The 18841-nt window shown below is 45.4% G+C and overlaps 1 protein-coding gene across 3 annotated transcripts in view; it reads left to right on the top strand.

Moving 5' to 3' along the window:
• Nucleotides 1-18841, top strand: part of LOC119972318 (DNA topoisomerase 1-like) — a 176124-nt gene that overhangs the window by 36626 nt on the left and 120657 nt on the right. For all 3 annotated transcript variants that reach the window (XM_038808830.1, XM_038808827.1, XM_038808829.1), the window contains exons 8-10: nt 1289-1384; nt 3499-3612; nt 5143-5235. In XM_038808830.1, coding sequence (XP_038664758.1) covers nt 1289-1384; nt 3499-3612; nt 5143-5235 — 303 coding nt within the window. The remainder of the gene's footprint in view (nt 1-1288; nt 1385-3498; nt 3613-5142; nt 5236-18841) is intronic.

Raw genomic sequence — 18841 nt, 5'->3', positions numbered from 1 at the left:
CTTTTTCTTTTAAAGTTGTAAAACTTCACGGTTACCGCTTGTGGTGTTTCATCTGGACGAGGCATCTGTTGGAGTTACCAGGTGGGTTCGGTCCAACTCTGGAGGGTATGTGGGTCCACCCTCCCACCATCATCCCAAACATCTCCGCAAAATGTCTGCGGGTGTTCGATCTTCCATTCTCTCTGGCAGACCCACAATTTAGATGCTTCGCCTCCTGGAATGATTCTCCAAATCATTCACTTTGGCCTTCAGCGATTTGTTCACATCAGCCATCAGAGACATGTCCACTTCCAGAGAGGCAATCTGGTCACTATGGCTCGAAAGGGCCACCTCCAAGCCTTTTAATTATTCATTAATGTTTTTAATTTAGAGTGTCCAATTCATTTTATCCAATTAAGGGGCAATTTGGCGTGGCCAATCAACCTACCCTGCACATCTTTGGGTTGTGGGGACGAAACCCACGCAAACACGGGGAGAATGTGCAAGCTCCACACGGACAGTGACCCAGAGCCGGGATCGAACCTGGGACGTCGGTGCCGTGTGACAGCTGTGCTAACCACTGCGTCACTCCATGCCTTTTATAATGGCCCCATGTGTCTTTACCATTTCATTGATCATTTCGAACGACAAACGGATGGGAGCCAAGGCCTCTTCCGCTGATTTGCAGCGGTTCCACGACTCAACACGCCAGTGTTTGTCACATCACCAAGATGCTCATAAGCATCTCAGCCATTAGTGGAGTGGCCGGAGCCCAGAGGCTGCCTTGTTTTTTTTTCCACTGACTTGCCCCAGGAGGCCTCTATCTCTGTCGAAGAACTTCTACTTGTTGTTTTCCCCCTGGCTTTTCCGGGCATTTTACCTATATAAATTCCTTACCTCATTATATGGGTTTTCAATGAAAATACCCCCTGAAATTAAGCGAAAAGGGCTAAAAGTGCAGTACCAACAGAGGGCCTCGCACATGTCTTCCCCCTACATAATGCCGGTGGAAGATGATCAGTGAACTAGATTTACCAATTCAACTAAAAATTCATGTTAATGTTTGTTTCTGCTGTGAGTGTTGATTTTGGCTGTTTGATCATTGCTGCCCCTAAGCTGGATACCTCTATTAAAGTTTGTCTTCTAATTAGGCTGCCCTTTGGTTACGGACTGTACTGCCAATTTTAAATATATCATCTTAACTAGTATGGAAAATGTACTTAGCTGTTTGGTGAGAAATCTTGCACATTTTTAATAAAAGCATTTTGATGATCTGACCCAGTATATATTTTTTTTCTTGTATTTTTAGACCAAATGATGACCTAACATCAACAGTCAGTGATGGCAGCACAGCTGAAAAACAAATAAATGAAACTCCAAAAGGGGAAGAAGAGCTTTCTGAGGAGTATGTGTGAAACGTTAAATCTATATTTTTGGTTGTGAGTGGTGAAGGTGACAGTCTGATGTAGTGTATTGATAAATACGGTGTTTATCATCAATAGACTTGAGATCATTCACATTCACATAATTTCTTGAACCTTTGCCAGTCCTATGAAATGTCTCTATTTGCTAGTTTCTTGTCAGTGGACATTGTCTGCAGCAAAGTATGCAAATTAGGCATTGTACCCAAAAGCATGTGGGGCTACTGTTGCTGTGAAACTCCCCAACCAGACATCTTCATTCTCCCTTTGACACTATGCCATCACTGTTCTGCAGTAGAGAAATTGGAAATGAGTAGAAGGGGGCAATAACGCCTGGCTCTCCTCTTGCTGTGGCTTGTTGCATTGGTATCCCCAGTACATGAAAATTAATAGTACATGAACATGAAAAGTTTAGCTATAATACAATACTCCTTCACTCCCGCCTTATCTTCCCAAAGTTACTCCGATTTCAATGATAACGCAGGTAACACAATATATTTTGTGCTATAATTTTCTCAATGAACGCACAGTCCCTGTAACCCAACAGGCTAACTGTGGTCAGACAACACCCCGCTCTGAAACCAATGGCAGATGCCATTCAATTGATCAACCGTGGGTTCCTCCTGAAGTTCTCTTTCCCCCCCCCCCAACCCCAGCCCCCTGCAAATGATTGTCATACGAGTGTTTCCAAACTCCACTCTCAAAGACATGCTTTAAAATCTTCTTTCTCACTGTGCTTTCCCCAGCTGTTCATCGCATATCCATCTCCAGGTTTTCCATCCCCCCTTTCAGTATTCATTTGTCTTGAGTGCTTTTAAGCTTTTACACAAACTCTGATCCAGCCACTAATTGCTTCAACTATCACTTCACAGGCTGTACTAAAATATCACAAATCTTGGGGTTACATCAGCTATCTTTGGCTTCTCGCTAGCCAACCTCTTCTGTCAGCCCTGTTTGTGACTTCAGTGAACATAACCATGTTCCAGTTCCCTCTGTTCTTTTAACTTCAAACTTCCTGGAAACATCTTTGTTTTCTAATTTCCACTTGTTTTTGTTATTTCAAATTTGCTGAGGCTTTTGTTTATTACCTCTTCCACAACACAATGTTGTACAAATCATTGACGTCATTTAGACAAATGAGGTATATTTGTAAGTCATTCTGATCTTTGACTCTTGTTGTATGATTGTTTCACGGAGAAAGGTGAACCAGGTATCATAATGCAGTGCTCTGAAAAGTTCTACTTAAGGAAAGAGCAGCAGGCATGCTTTTTTAATATCCTGTGATTGAATCGATGCTGAATGGTTGGTTGGTGGCAAAAAGAAAAAAAAACATTTCCACCTACCCTCCAGCCTCAAGTTCAAAAACAGAATATGCAGTATTGTTAATTTTCCTCAAATGTCTATTGGCTTCAGTCATCTCCTTGGACGGTACGGTTTGAGTGAAATAGTTATTTGATCTCCATTCTTTTGAATCCATCTGTCTTTTGAGCATTTGCATTATGCATTTTTTCATTTAAAAGGCAGCAGTCTTTTTATTTAGATAAATGGTTTTAGAGCTTTGATCAAGGGATTTGCTTCATTGATTTGGGTTTCTATTGTATGCCTGACGCCTGTGGTATTCTGCCTGTTTAGGCCATATGGATTTGCTTTCACTGATCTTACAGCAAAGTGGCATGAACTTTGCACAGAACCCAACGTGGTTTATTGTCAAAGGCAACTTTTTTCTGTCTGCACATCTGCCTTTCATGTGTCTGCCATTTCTGTGCCTTGTCCCAATGGATAGACGTTCTTCCTAGCTGGTACTACTGGGCTATTGAGAACTCTTACCACCCTCGACCCCCCCCCCCCCCCCCTTCTTTCTCATTAATCAAATACTGTGTTTTAGAAGATAAAAGCGAATTACTGTGGATTCTGGAATTCAAAACAAAAATAGAAAATACTGGACAATCTCAGCAGGTCTGACAGTATCTGTGGAGAGAGAAGGAAGCTAATATTTTGTGCCTGGATGACTCTCTGTCAAAACAGTGTTTTAGAAAGTTGATTTGCAACGGCATGGTGTTGGACATGTACTCAATAAAATTGATTTTTTTTTTTAAAGGCATGATTTGAATATGAAATCGAAGCCACAGATCACAAAAGAAGATTCTGAAAAACCTGAAAGCAAGCAGACAGAAAAAAGTGATGAGCAGAAGGACGAGGCTCCTTCTCCAAAGTGAGTATGAATTTTATGACACTCTGGTAAAGGTAAATGATTCAGTGAGTGTAATCTTAAAAACAAAACATGGTTTCTGGTGTTACAAAACAATGTTTAGGCAGGGGTTGTAATCATTATACCTGATATCAGGGCAACATGGTGGCAGAGTGATTTGAACTGCTGCCTCACAGCACCAGGGACCTGGGCTAAATTCCACCTCTGGTGACTGTGTGGAGTTTGCACTTTCTCCACGTGTCTGCGTGGATTTCCTGTGTGCTCTGATTTCCTCCCACAGTCCAAACATGTGCGGGTTAGGTGGATTGGCCATGTTAAATTGTCCATTAGATCCAAAAAGTTAGGTGGGGTTACTGGGTTATGAGGATAGGGTAGGGGCCTGACCCTAGGTGGAGTGCTCTTTCAGAGGGTCAGTGCAGACTCCATGCACTAAATGGCGCCCTCCTGCACTGTAGGGATTCTACGATTCTATATTTCCTATATTAAATTCATTCCACTTCAAATTGAGAACAAATTGTGTGTTTCTACATTAATATACAACATAGCAGTAAGCATCAGAAAGAGAACCATTTGATTGTTTCCATACAAAACATTATTTTGCTTTTGGGGGATCTGGTGCCATTGTGGACGCCCAGGCTGTTTTCTGGGACACAGGATTAAATTCCACGCTTTCCTTATCGATCAATTTTGTCCTTCTCTGCACAATTTGTAGGACATTGGTGTTCTTTTGCCTCCATGATCAAAATGTGAGCATTGCTCATGTTGCAGCCTGGCATAATACAGTACTGATCCTTGATCTCTGGCGTGGTCGTTTTTGGAAGAATAGTGCAAGTTGGGCACAGAATCAGAAAATGGTTGCAACACATTTGGCCTGTCTATGCCAATTCTGAGAGCAATGCCCCAAGTGTCACTCCATGCATTTTCCCCATTGCCCTGCAATTTTTGTACTCCATATGGTGGTCCCAGTCTCTTGAATGTCATAATTGTGTCTGCCTCTACTAATTACACACTTGCGCAGCATATTCAAGATCCATGCTCACTGTTTACTTTCTTGATGACTGTTGATCATAGGCTGGGAAAGAAAAGATCTTGAGTATGAAATTAAACTCAAGATTAACCATGTCCAGTCACACACTCCAGCTATTATGATGCAGTTTCTTAATTTTATTTCCTCTGCAGGTATACAATTCTCAATTACCTGAACTCCATTTCAACTGCTGTAGGCCTACCCATTCATAAATATTGTCTATTATTTGTTCCCCCTGCCCCTCTCCAGTTTACTGTAATCTATCCTGAACACCGATTACATAAGAGGCTGACACAAAAAGCAGGTTGTTGCAATAGTTGTATTTTAGAATTAAGTAATAACAATATTAGTTGAGCACAGCTAAACCTCCAGAACTATGGACCTTTGTAAGAGGATGAATGTTTGCGGTGGAAAGAAAGGCTAAGATGAAGAGCCACACACTATGGGACTGTGACATGAAAATATCAAGACTTTACAATCTGAAGTTAATTTCTTTATTATCATAGGTTGAATGAAGAACAAGATCTGGATAGAGATGAGACTCCTGTTGAAAATAGTAAAAAAATGAAAAGAGTCTACTGTAATGCCAGTTCTGGCCAGTAAGTGTCTAAATCATGTGATATGATTGTCAAATATTTGGTTAATCTTTCAATTATCAGAATTATTTGTTGTATTTCTCCTCTGCTATTTAGTCATACTATCTTCAGAAACCAACTTATTCTCATAAATATGTGAAACTGCAGATTTTGTTCATTTATTGTCTTTCTGTACAAATGAAGCATTTTGGGAACAGGAGTGGATCATTTAGCCACTTGAACCTGCTCTGCCATTTGATTAGTTCATCTTGGATCTGTATTTCAACTTTCTTTTTTGCTTTATATCCTTCTTCAACAAAAGTACAAATCTACTGACCTTGATCTTGTAAATTCCAATTGTCACAGCATCCTAAGCTTTTTGGGGGAGGGCATTCCAAATTTCCACTACCAGAAATATTTCTATTTGTCCCCTAAAAATTCTAACACTAATTTTAAGTTTATCTCATTCTAGATTCTCCAGCTAGAGGAAATGATTCCTCCCCATTTGCCTATCAATTTGTTTAATCACCTTTACTTCAATTAATCACCATTCAACCTGCTAAACTAGGTTTCTGAAATGTGACCTCCTAACTAATCTTTCTGCAAGCCAGGTTTATGCCTTGTAACTAATCTCCTTTAAACCCTCATTTCATTTTCCTCAATCTTTACTGTGTCACTTCCATGTATATCCTCCGGTTCAGTGCCCAAAACTGAACATAACAGGTGGTTTCAGGTTTATGCTCTACAAATGAAGCATCTGGTTTTTCTTCTTGAGATGAAGGTTAACATTCGGTAATCTAACTCTTTTATTATGTAACTGTGCACTTGTTTCCATTGTACCTATTGTATGTCCTATGTTTTTTCGTGTATGGAATGATCTGTCTGGACTGTATGCAGAACAGTACTTTTCACTCTGTGTACATGACAATAAACCCAAATCCAATCTTATAGTGAACTGGCACATGGATTACCATCAAAATTCCCTTTATTCCTCCCTTGCTCCGAATACAGCATCATTAGGTGAATTTTTTTTTCTTGCTCCAAAGAGGATGACCACATATTGCACTTTACCTGACCGCCCACGCATTTTGTAACTTGCTGTTCTTGTCTACACAATTTCTAACCCAAGTCTCTTATCTCCCACTCCAAATCAAATAACAAGGTTGCAACAATTTTGTGCACTTAATTTTCTCTAATATCTCTTGTGCAGAACCATATCAAATACTGTCTGGAAATTTATGCAGACACTCGCCGTAGGCACGCTCCACTGGTGATTGCTAGTTACTTCCTCAAAAAGTCAGTTAGAGAAGAGATATCTATGTTGAGAAAATGCCCATGAGAGAATGTCTGTCTCAGAAGATTTGCAATGACTATTTCGGGTTTCTTTTACTTTTATTGCTTATTATAAATGACTGGCCTCCAATCAGAACATTGATCCTGAACACCAGTATGGTAGCAGAATGGTTATTTTATTAGACTAGTAATCCAGATGCCTGGGCTACTGATCTGAAGAGATGAGTTAAAATCCCAATTTTGTTCATTAATGTCCTGAAGGAAGAAAATCCCCTATCCCTACCTGGTCTGACCTACATGTGACTCCAAACCCACCGTAATGTGGTTGACTCTTAAATGCCCTATGAAATGGTCCCAGAAAGCCCCTAATTTGTATCAAAACTGAAAACCAGGAATGAAACCAGTCAGACCACCCAGCATCGGCCTAGGCACTGGAAACTACGATGGCACATTCAGCCCTATTGACCCTGCCAAGTCCTCCTTCCTAACATCTGGGAGCTTGTGCCAAAATTGGGAGAGCTGTCACATAGACTGTCAAGCAACATCCTGACAGTCATACTCATTGAATCATTCTGTAAAATGTCCCAGACACCACTCTAAGTGCATATTCCTGTCCCATCAACAGGATAGATCCACCAGAGGTCGTGGCACATTAGTATAGAGTTGAGAGAGTAGCCACAGGCTCCCTTCACGTTGACTCTGGGGCCCCATGAAGTCTCATTGAATCCGGTCAAACGTGGGCAAGGAACCCTCCTGCTGTATACCTCCTACCTTCCTTCCTCAGATGTGAATCAGGGTGGCACAGTGGTTAGTACTGCTACCTCACAGCTGCAGGGACCTGGGTTAAATTCCGGCCGCAGGTGACTGTGTGGAGTTTGCACTTTCTCCCCGTGTCTGCATGGGTTTCTTCTGGGGGCTCAGGTTTCCTCCCATAGTCCAAAGATGTGTAGGTTAGGTGGATTGGCCGTGTTAAATTGCCTTCATGTCCAAAAGGTTAGGTAGAGTTACTGAGTTACGGATATAGGGTGGAGTCATGGCTTAATTAGGGTGCTCTTTCCAAGAACCGGGGCAAACACGATGGGCCGGATGGCCTCTTGCACTGTAGGGATCCTATGATGCTCCCCTATTTTGAACAGCATGTTGGCAAGGGCACAGAATGTACTTTGCCAAGAGTGGCTCGGTAGCACCACTACTAACCGGCGCTTAAAGGACATAGCTGCTAGATGAGGCCTGCAGCAGATGGTGAGGGAAAAACATACTTGAACCTCATCTTCACCAATCTATCTGTCCAAAATGCATCTGCCCATGACAGGTATTTGTCGGAATGACCACCGCACAGTCCTTATGGAGACAAAGTCCTCTTCTTGCATTGAGGATACATTGCATCATATTGTGTGACATTACCACTGTCCTAATTTGATCAATGTTAAGCAGATCCAGCAACTTAAAACTGAGCATCCATGGAGTATTGTGGGCTATCAGCAGCAGCCGAATTGTATACAGTACAGTGTGTAGCCGGGCTCAACTTCCACTTGACCATTACTGTCAAGCTGGGGGATCAACCCTGGTTCAATGAACAGTGCAGGAGGGCATGCCCAGGTGCAGTCCCAGGCAGGCCTAAAAATGAGGTGTCAAGCTGGTGAAGCTACAATACACGACTACTTGCATGCCTAACAGTGGAAACAGCATGTGATGGACAGAGGTAAGTGGACCCACATGCAATAGATCAAATGTGGTGATGTTGTGAAAGATTGCACAGATATGTCATGTATACAAAATGTAAGACACATTTATTACCACCAATTACCACCCTCTCAATCTACTCTTAATCACCTGCAACGTGATAGAAGTGCAGTGCTTCTGAGCAAAAACCTGCACGCTAACGCTCAGTTTATGCTCCGCCAGAGGCACTCAGCTCCTGACCTCATTACATCCTTGATCCAAACACTGACAAAATAGCTGATCAAAAGTAGCTTAAGGAGCCATGACAAAACTGCAGCCAATGGAAATCGTTGGGGGGGCGTTGGGTGAAAGCGAGGAATGGTTGTATTTTGTTAGGTAGTCATCTCAGTCCTAGGATGTTGCTGCAAGGATTCCTCAGGATCTGTACCACAATTAATGGTTTTCTGTGCTGCGCCATTATGAATTGTCATTGGCGTATTTGGGGTTACCATTCCAAGCTTCAAACGTGCTTCAGCTGAAATGCGTGGCCAATGTATGCCGTCTATGATATATGACCTGGAATTCTAGATTATCTTTCTTGCCATTTTATTGTGCTGCCTGGCTAATTTGTACTCATGCCATCCTGTAACCTTAATACTTTGAAGGTATTTTCATCGCCATGTTGAACCACTTCAGACAGATCTGTGAGCATCTTTATGTGCATGATGCACTTGTGTCCATCTGGTACATTTAATTGCTTGATGATCCCCTTCAGCAGTTGTCATTGTAACAGTCATGAGCTCTTTGTCTCCGACTTGACTGAACCAACCTGTTGTAGTATAATTCTTTATCAAACTCATCTGCTAATATTTCTCCGATGGTTTCTTTGAGCCAGTTACGTATGAAATAATGCCACTTCTTACAGTTAAAACACTTGCTTTCCCCATGCCAGGCTTTTCTTCTCCTTTGTATGCTGTCCTCTGCAGTATTTATGTCCTGCCCTTTGTCTGCAATTGCTTCTGGCCTCTCGGGTGCAATTCTCCAGCCTCATTGTGTTCTCTGGTCCCGGAGTAAGAGCCACCGCTGTTTGTCAGTCTAACCCCCTCTCCCAATTTCTTACAGATATTGAATGGTATTTTGAACCCCGCAGAACAGGCCCTAGTGGTGCTGCTGGTAGGCCGAGCGGCCAGATGCTGGAGACGGCTGCAGCAGCGCGACAGATGCTCAAAGCGACGGCCCAAGTGCAGGGACCTCCCCCACACCCTGAGGATCCAGGTGCCCATCAGGCCAGAGGGGGAGGCATGTGGCGGCCCAGGGTGTACAGGTGTTGGTCATTTGAGCAAGTAACGGACAGCAGGAGGCTCTGCCTCAGCAAAGAGACGATGCGGCACTTGTGCCATGTTCTTGCAGACTTGGCACCACGAGGAGGACACCTGCTCTCTGTGGCCGTCAAGGTCACTGCAGCCCTGAACTGTTACGCTTTAATCATTCCAGGGCTCGATTGAGGAGCTGTGTGGCATCTCTCAGTCCACCAACCACATGTGTATACGGACAGGTCACGGATGCCCTGTTTGCCCAGGTGGAAAACTATATAAACTTTGACGTGAACCAAGCCCAACAAGATGCCTGGGCATCAGGATTCTCTGCCATTGCCAGAGTGCCCCAGGTCCAGAGCTGATAAGACTGCAGGCATGTCTCCTTGCACTCACCGTGCCAACTGGAAGTGCCCTATGTTAACAGGAAGGGGTTCCACTCTCTGAACATACAGTTTGTGTGTGACCACCACATGAAGATCATGCACGTGTGTACATGCTCCCCATGGAATGTGCGCGACAGTTATATCCTGGTGCAGTCAGACATCCCTGGCCTGTTCGAGGACCACCCCAGGGTGAGTGGCTGGGTCTTGGGGGTATGGGGTACTTGCTGTGGGCCTGGCTAATGACGCCGTTATGGAGGCCGAAGACTAAAGCCGAGACCCGATACAATGAGGCCCATGTGGCCACCCGGGTTGAGTTGTCATTGAACGGTGCATCGGGGTGCTCAAAATGCGGTTCCAATGCCTCGATCGCTTCAGTGGTGCCCTGCAGTACACCGCCCGGAGGGTCACCCACTTTATGGTGGTCCGTTGTGTCCTCCACAAGCTGGCACAGCAGCAAATCAACATGCTGGAGGTTGGGGATGAGGAGCATGTGCCCACCTCTGAGGAGGATGGTGAAGAAGCGCCAGACCAGCAGGTCCTGGAGGACGACCCAGGAGCGGAGGACCAGCTGCAGGGCAGGTGGCAGCAGCAAGGGTCTAGCAAGCCTGGAGGGCGGTGAGGCCCTTATACTCGCCTGCTTCACTTAAGACGTAGCCTGGTCCATATACCATGGGTCGCACTGTTGCTTGACAACTCCAGGGTTCGAGGTTCGATTCCCGGCTTGGGTCACTGTCTGTGTGGAGTCTGCACGTTCTCCCTGTGTCTGCGTGGGTTTCTCCCGGGTGCTCTGGTTTCCTCCCACGAGTCCTGAAAGACGCGCTGTTAGGTAATTTGGACATTCTGAATTCTCCCCTCTGTATACCCGAAAAGCCGCTGGAATGTGGTGACTCAGGGCTTTTAACAGTAACTTCATTGCAGTGTTAATGTAAGCAGAGGAGAGGGCACACGGTAGCTTAGTGGTTATCACAGATGCTTCACAGCTCCAGGGTCCCAGGTTCCATTCCCGGCTGGGTCACTGTCTGGGCGGAGTCTGCATGTTTTCCCCATGTCTGCATGGGTTTCCTCCGGGTGCTCGGTTTCCTCCCACACTCCAAAGATGTGCGGGTTAGGTGGATTGGCCATGCTAAATTGCCCTTGGAGTCCATAACGTTTAAGTGGGGTTACTGGGTTACGGTAGTGGGGGTTACTGGGTTAGGGGCTGTTTAGCTCACAGGGCTAATCGCTGGCTTTGAAAGCAGACCAAGGCAAGCCAGCAGCACGGTTCGATTCCCGTAACAGCCTCCCTGAACAGGCGCCGGAATGTGGCGACTACGGGCTTTTCACAGTAACTTCATTTGAAGCCTACGCATGACAAGTGATTTTCATTTAGATACGTGGGCTTGAGTGAGGTACTCTTTTTAAGGGCTGGTACAGACTCGATGAGCCGAATTGCTTCCTTTTGCACTGTAAATTCTATGATAAGCCTACTTGAGACAATAAAGATTATTATCATATTCGCTACCATTCCCACCCTCCCAGGGTCTGTGTCGGCACCATCATCGGGTCACTCTCGAGATCAGGTGGTGATGATAACCTGCAGAGAGCTGAGAGCCGTTTCTCCTCAAACTATGCCCGTACTGGTTGTGGTGAAAGGGTTTTAATGTTTTACAGGTCCAACAATGCCCCACTCTCCCAATGGTGCCCTCAGTGATCCTCAACGTGCTTAGCCGTTTTTGCTGAACCACTACGTCCAGGTGTGTCCCCAGGATGCACATCGGAGGTGGAGGCAGCTAGCTGCTTACTACGTCCTGTGGACTTTGCCCTTGGCGCATGCCCTTGGGCAGCTCGAGTCGGAGGGCTCCAGCACACTTGATGGCACATGCACAGCCGTGCCGCCCTGTCCCGTGTGCTGACTGCGAGATGTGGCCTTATTAGAGGGTTGATGGTGGTCATCATCTCCACACCCATGGGACGGGTCCAGTTTGGCACCCAGCGTCCTCTTTCCCCCCCCCCCCAGACAATACCTTTGGTGCCCTGGGGTTCACCTCAGGACGGAGCGGCAGCTGGTCGAGCCCCAGCTGCCTCTGCGTCATCTGGCTTTGGCAGCTCCCCGATGTCTGCACCATTGTGCCAACGCCCTCTGCAGTGCTCCTCCGCGATTATGCATGTGCTGCAGCACCTTTGCAATGCCCACCTACGACTGGGACAAGCTGCACAGAACCTTAGCCATTCCCATCTGAGAGTGGGACATGTCCCGCGGCACCTCATAAAGGTCAGTCTGGTACTGGATCACGTCACTTTCCCCCCCCCCCCCCCCCCCAGTGAGTCGAACATTCTTCCGATGCCCTCAGCCATGTTCGTCACCGACTGTGCAACGCCTCGGACACCTTCACTCACGCTGCCGACATCGTGCACCAGGCTCTCCACTGCACTCACCACCCTAGCAATGTTGGCCTCGGTGGCATGCATTGCCGGCGACATCTTCTGCGCCCATAGCCTCTAATCACAGCTTCCAATCGGCTAGGGAGCTGCTGGAGTGTGGCTGACATCTCCCTCTGAATGATCCAGCTGCTCCCTAATGTCTCCATCAGCTCCTAACAGCATGTTCCATAAGCTCAACATCAGGCTGGGACCCAGCTGGACACTGGGATCCAACTGTGTGGTGCTCACCAGATTGTGCCTCAGAAGCCAGATCACTAACGTTGCCCACTGAGATGTGTGTCTCTGCGCTGGTGGAAGGTGTGGATGACAGCTGTGACTCGACGATTGTGGCATCCTTGGAGCTCTCCTCCAAGGTGATCTCAAGGGAGGCGGGGGAGAGGACCACAAGAGATGGGTGGCACCATCGGCTGAAGGACCTGCTGGAGAATGGACATGTCAGTGGGAGTGATGGGTCAGTGTGTATGGCAGTAACAACTCATGTGTGGCAGGTCCTCGGGGTGAGGCCCAGTGGATCCTCACCTCAGTGGTGCGCATTGGCCTCCTGGTGACAGCTCAGACCTTTATCACCTCCAGGGCCCATTCCTGAAAGGCCGTGAGGATTTTTATGCATGGCACCCCTCTGCCAGTCTGGGCCCTCTCAGTTGTGGGAGAGCTTCTGTGGAGACACAGAGGGCATCATTAGCCGCATGCGTGGTTCTCAGTGGTTGGGGGCGGGTTGGTGAAGGAATAGTTGAGGAGGCGTGGGAGGCTGTTGCCAACTCACCTGTGCTGCCTGGTGTAGGTCGACCTTCTTGCTGCACTGGAGGCCAATTCTCCTGGACAGGCTTCCCGAGTTGGCGGTCGGTGCCACTTTGTCCCAGGTGGCACTGGCTGCCCTGTGGCTCATTACTACAGTCCTGTACCTGGCAATGGTCTTGTTTTCACTGAAACTCTTGGTGTTAAATAAATATTGCTCATATGCAACATTCACTCTGGGTTCAAAATGTGCATTCAAGGCATTTAAAATCCCTGTTTTCTTTGCTCGTCAATGTTACAACTACTTCCTGAGTGAAGTTCCCTGAAACTATTGAACCAGCTGCGATCCCTCTATTTGTCACCATCAGCTGAAATCCGCTTCCCCCTCCTCCTCTTCCCCCCCCCCCTCGTCTTTATTCAACCTGCCTCAGCTGGGAGCAGAAACGTGGTACAGCACATGCTTATGCAGATTAGAAGTGACAATGGAGCCTAATAGTAAGTAAATATAAATAAAAGGTTATCCAGCAGAGTCCTTGAGTTGCAAGGAGTACAGGGCTGCACAGTGGTTAGCACTGCTGCCTCATGGCGCCAAGGTTCCAGGTTTGTTCCGGCCCCTGGTCACTGTCCGTGTGGAGTTTGCACATTCTCCCGTGTCTGCGTGGGTCTCGCCCCCACAGCCCAAAGATGTGCAGCGTACATGGATTGGCCACGCTAAATTGCCCCTTAATTGGAAAAATAAAAATAAATGGGATCTTTGAATTTTAAAAAAGTGAGTTGCAAGGAGTAGATGATGGCTTTGCCGCTGTTACGGATCGATTCCAGTGTAGTAGGTGCCTGCAGGCGAATACTTGATTCTTCTATCCAGGTGTTCTTGTTGCGAGGTGATCTTATTGAAGCATACAGGATCCTGAGGGGACAACAGGCTGAATGATGAAACGATGTTCCCCTTGTGGGAGAGACTTCAACTAGGGGACGCAGTTTAAAAATAGAGTCTTTCATTTAAGACAGCGAGGACCTCTCCCTCCCAAAGAAAAAAAAATCGAGAATCTAACACCACTTTAGAATTAATGCAAGGGTACAGGGTAGGCAAGAAAGTGGCGTTGAGGCCACAATCCGATCAACCTTAATATTATCAATGGTGGAGCAGGCTCGAGGGGCTGCATGGCCTACTGCTCCTAACTTGGAAGCTCCTACCCCATCTGCACTATTTAAGGAGATCAGAAACCAGTTAAATTGCAAGGTTTTTGCTTCGGGCAATTGGTGCATTTTATATGTTTTTGAAGCATTCCTATTTGTCACTAAAGTTTCAAGAGTATGCAGGGAGTGGTCTGACTTGCTGAAGTACTTTTGTTTATTTTCAAACTTCTGCTAAAACGTTGCGTCAGACATGGGTGGCCTGGTTGCGCTTCTGAGAATTGAACATGGTCAGGAATATGGAGAAGACATGTACAACAAGAAAACTGCTGGAAGAGAGAGGAGAAGGAGGAAAAGAAAGTCGAAAGACAATGTAGACAGCCCCTTGTTGGGTTTGACGTGATTAAATAATTTACAGTTGTAACCTCGGTATCATCTCCCCATTCGCAAAAGTCCCACCCTCATTAGGTTTCTTCCATCCCATCTTGACAGCATATAAAAATAAGAACCACCAAAAAATGTACATTACAATCAACCCTCATAGTTTCAATTATCAGTATATAATCAAGTGTTGTGTGATGCCCTCCCTTAGTAACTGTTTTCTATGTATCTTTGCTGATCCAGTCCTATTGTGAGATGCTGTCCATGTAGCTTGAGCATAGGTTGTGAAAAGCTGCTGACCCTCTTGAGACTGTAGGTGGTCTTGGAGATGGCTTAGAGAACATAGTTGGAAACTGTAGCAACCTAGGCTTCCTGGGTAGCACAGTGGTTAACACAGTTGTTTCACAGCTCCAGGGTCCCAGGTTTGATTCCCAGCATGGGTCACTGTCTGTGCGGAGTCTGCACGTTCTCCCCGAGGTTGCGTGGGTTTCCTCTGGGTGCTCCGGTTTCCTCCCACAGTCCAAAGATGTGTAGGTTTAGATGGATTGGCCAAAAGGATTAGGTGGGGTTACTGGTTACGGGGATAGGGTGGAGGTTTGGGGTGCTCTTTCAAAGGGTCGGTGCATGCTCGATGGGCCGATTAGCCTCCTTCTGCACTGTAAATTCTATGTCAATGCTATGATGAAGTGACAGGAGAAGGAACAGGAATTCTGGCATCCTGAGAGGACATCAGGTTTATGTACCATGAAACCACTGCCAGTCTCTTTGGGACAGCACACCAACAGTTGCATTAATATATTGCTGAATAATTTAGTACTCTGAAGTGGCAGGGGTAGACATCTCAGTGAGTCCCTTTAAACAGTGATAGAGTGATGACATCACAGACCAGGATGAGCTTACAAGACAGCAGGCGAGGGTGTGGGGAAGTCAAAGTTGTTTGTTTTAGATATGCAGTTTGTGAGTAATGGGATGGAAGAGAAGTACATAAGAACTAGGAGCAGGAGTAGGCCATCTGGCCCCTCGAGCCTGCTCTGCCATTCAATGAGATCATGGCTGATCTTTTTTGGACTCAGCTCCACTTTCCTGCCCGAACATCATAACCCTTAATCCCTTTGTTCTTCAAAAAAACTATCTATCTTTATCTTAAAAACATTTAATGAAGGAGCCTCTACTGCTTCACTGGCCAAGGAATTCCATAGATTCACAACACTTTGGGTGAAGAAGTTCCTCCTAAACTCCGTCCTAAATCTACTTCCCCTTATTTTGAGGCTATGCCCCCTAGTTCTGCTTTCACCCGCCAGTGGAAACAACCTGCCCGCATCTATCCTATCTATTCCCTTCATAATTTTATGTTTCTATAAGATCCCCCCTCATCCTTCTAAATTCCAACGAGTACAGTCCCAGTTTACTCAATCTCTACTCGTAATCCAACCCCTCCAGGTCTGGGATTAACCTCGTGAATCTCCTCTGCACACCCTCCAGTGCCAGTACGTCCTTTCTCAAGTAAGGAGACCAAAACTGAACACTATACTCCAGGTGTGGCCTCACTAACACCTTATACAATTGCAGCATAACCTCCCTAGTCTTAAACTCCACCCCTCTAGCAATGAACGACAAAATTCCATTCACCTTCTTTATCACCTGTTGCACCTGTAAACCAACTTTCTGTGACTCATGCACTAGCACACCCAGGTGTCTCTGCACAGCAGCATGCTTTAATATTTTATCATTTAAATAATAATCCTGTTTGCTGTTATTCCTACCAAAATGGATAACCTCACATTTGTCAACACTGTATTCCATCTGCCAGACCCTAGCCCATTCACTTAACCTATCCAAATCCCTCTGCAGACTTCCAGTATCCTCTGCACTTTTCGCTTTACCACTCATCTTAGTGTCATCTGCAAACTTGGACACATTGCCCTTGGTCCCCAACTCCAAATCATCTATGTCAATTGTGGACCCAACACGGATCCCTGAGGGACACCACTAGCTACTGATTGCCAACCAGAGAAACACCCATTAATACCCACTCTTTGCTTTCTATTTATTAACCAATCCTCTATCCATGCTACTACTTTACCCTTAATGCCATGCATCTTTATCTTATGCAGCAACCTTTTGTGTGGCACCTTGTCAAAGGTTTTCTGGAAATCCAGATATACCACATCCATTGGCTCCCCGTTATCTACGGCACTGGTAATGTCCTCAAAAAATTCCACTAAATTAGTTCGGCACGACCTGCCCTTTATGAACCCATGCTGCGTCTGCCCAATGGGACCATTTCTATCCAGATGCCTCGCTATTTCTTCCTTGATGATAGATTCCAGCATCTTCCCTACTACCGAAGTTAAGATCACTGGCCTATAATTACCTGGTCTCTGCCTACCTCTTTTTTTTTAAAAAAACAGTGGTGTCACGTTTGCTAATTTCCAATCCACCGGGACCACCCCAGAGTCTAGTGAATTTTGGTAAATTATCACTAGTGCATTTGTAAGTTCCCTAGCCATCTCCTTTAGCACTCTGGGATGCATTCCATCAGGGCCAAGAGACTTGTCTATCTTTAGCCCCATCAGCTTGCCCATCACTACCCCCTTAGTGAGAACAACCCTCTCAAGGTCCTCACCTGTCATAGCCTCATTTCTATCAGTCACTGGCATGTTATTTGTGTCTTCCACTGTGAAGACCCACCCAAAAAACCTGTTCAGTTCCTCAGCCATTTCCTCATCTCCCATTATTAAAACTCCCTTCTCATCCTCTAAAGGACCAATATTTACCTTAGCCACTCTTTTTTGTTTTATATATTTGTAGAAACTTTTACTGTCTGTTTTATATTCTGAGCAAGTTTACTCTCATACTCTATCTTACTCTTCTTTACAGCTTTTTTAGTAGCTTTCTGTTGTCCCCTAAAGATTTCCCAGTCCTCTAGTCTCCCACCAATCTTTGCCACTTTGTATGCTTTTTCCTTCAATTTGATACTCTCCCAGGGCAGCACGGTGGCCTAGTGGTTAGCACAACCGCCTCACGGCGCTGAGGTCCCAGGTTCGATCCCGGCTCTGGGTTACTGTCCGTGTGGAGTTTGCACATACTCCCCGTGTCTGCGTGGGTTTCGCCCCCACAACCCAAAAATGTGCAGAGTAGGTGGATTGGCCACGCTAAATTGCCCCTTAATTGGAAAAAATAATTGGCTAATCTAAATTTAAAAAAAAAAAATTTGATACTCTCCCTTATTTCCTTAGATATCCACGGTCGATTTTCCCTCTTTCTACTGTCCTTCCTTTTTGTTGGTATAAACCTTTGCTGAGCACTGTGAAAAGTCGCTTGGAAGGTTCTCCACTGTTCCTTAACTGTTCCACCATAAAGTCTTTGCTCCCAGCCTACCTTAGCTAGTTCTTCTCTCGTCCCCTTGTAATCTCCTTTTGTTGAAGCATAAAACACATGTATTTGATTTTAACAATATTGTGATCGCTCCTTCCGAGAGGATCCCTAACTATGAGATCATGAATCAATCCTGTCTCAATACACAGGACAAGATTTAGGACAGCTTGTTCCCTCGTAGGTTCCATTACATACTGTTCTAGGAAACTATCGCGGATACATTCTATAAATTCCTCAAGGCTGCCTTGACCGACCTGGTTAAACCAATCGACATGTGGATTAAAATCCCCCATGATAACTGCTGTACCATTTCTACATGCATCCGTTATTTCTTTGTTTATTGCCTGCCCCACCATAATGTTAATATTTGGTGGCCTATGGACTACTCCTATCAGTGACTTTTTCGCCTTACTATTCCTGATTTCCACCCAAATGGATTCAACCTTATTCTCCATAGCATCGATGTCATCCCTTACTATTGCCTGGATGTCATCCTTAAATAACAGAGCTACACCACCTCCCTTACCATCCACTCTGTCCTTCTGAATAGTTTTATACACTCGGATATTTAACTCCCAGTCGTGACCATCCTTAAACCATGTTTCAGTAATGGCCACTAAATCATAGTCATTCACGATGATTTGCGCCATCAACTCATTTACCTTATTCCGAATACTATGAGCATTCAGGTAAAGTACACTTATGTTGCCTTTTTTACCTCTGTTTTGAATCTTAACACCTCTATCAGTAACCTCTCCTAAGTTATATTCCCTCTTATCCTTTCTCCTAATTTTTCTTGTCGTTGAACCCATATCTTCATGTAACAACCTGCTACGTCGCTTACCATTAAAGTTTTTATTTCCAGTTTTATTCCTTTTAGTATTACTGGGCCTATTCACTGAGTTTCCCTCAGTCACCGTACCTTGT

The sequence above is a fragment of the Scyliorhinus canicula genome, chromosome 10 (assembly GCF_902713615.1).
Source record: "Scyliorhinus canicula chromosome 10, sScyCan1.1, whole genome shotgun sequence".
NCBI classification, from domain to species: Eukaryota; Metazoa; Chordata; class Chondrichthyes; order Carcharhiniformes; family Scyliorhinidae; genus Scyliorhinus; species Scyliorhinus canicula.
This window is presented reverse-complemented; position numbering and strand designations above follow the sequence as displayed.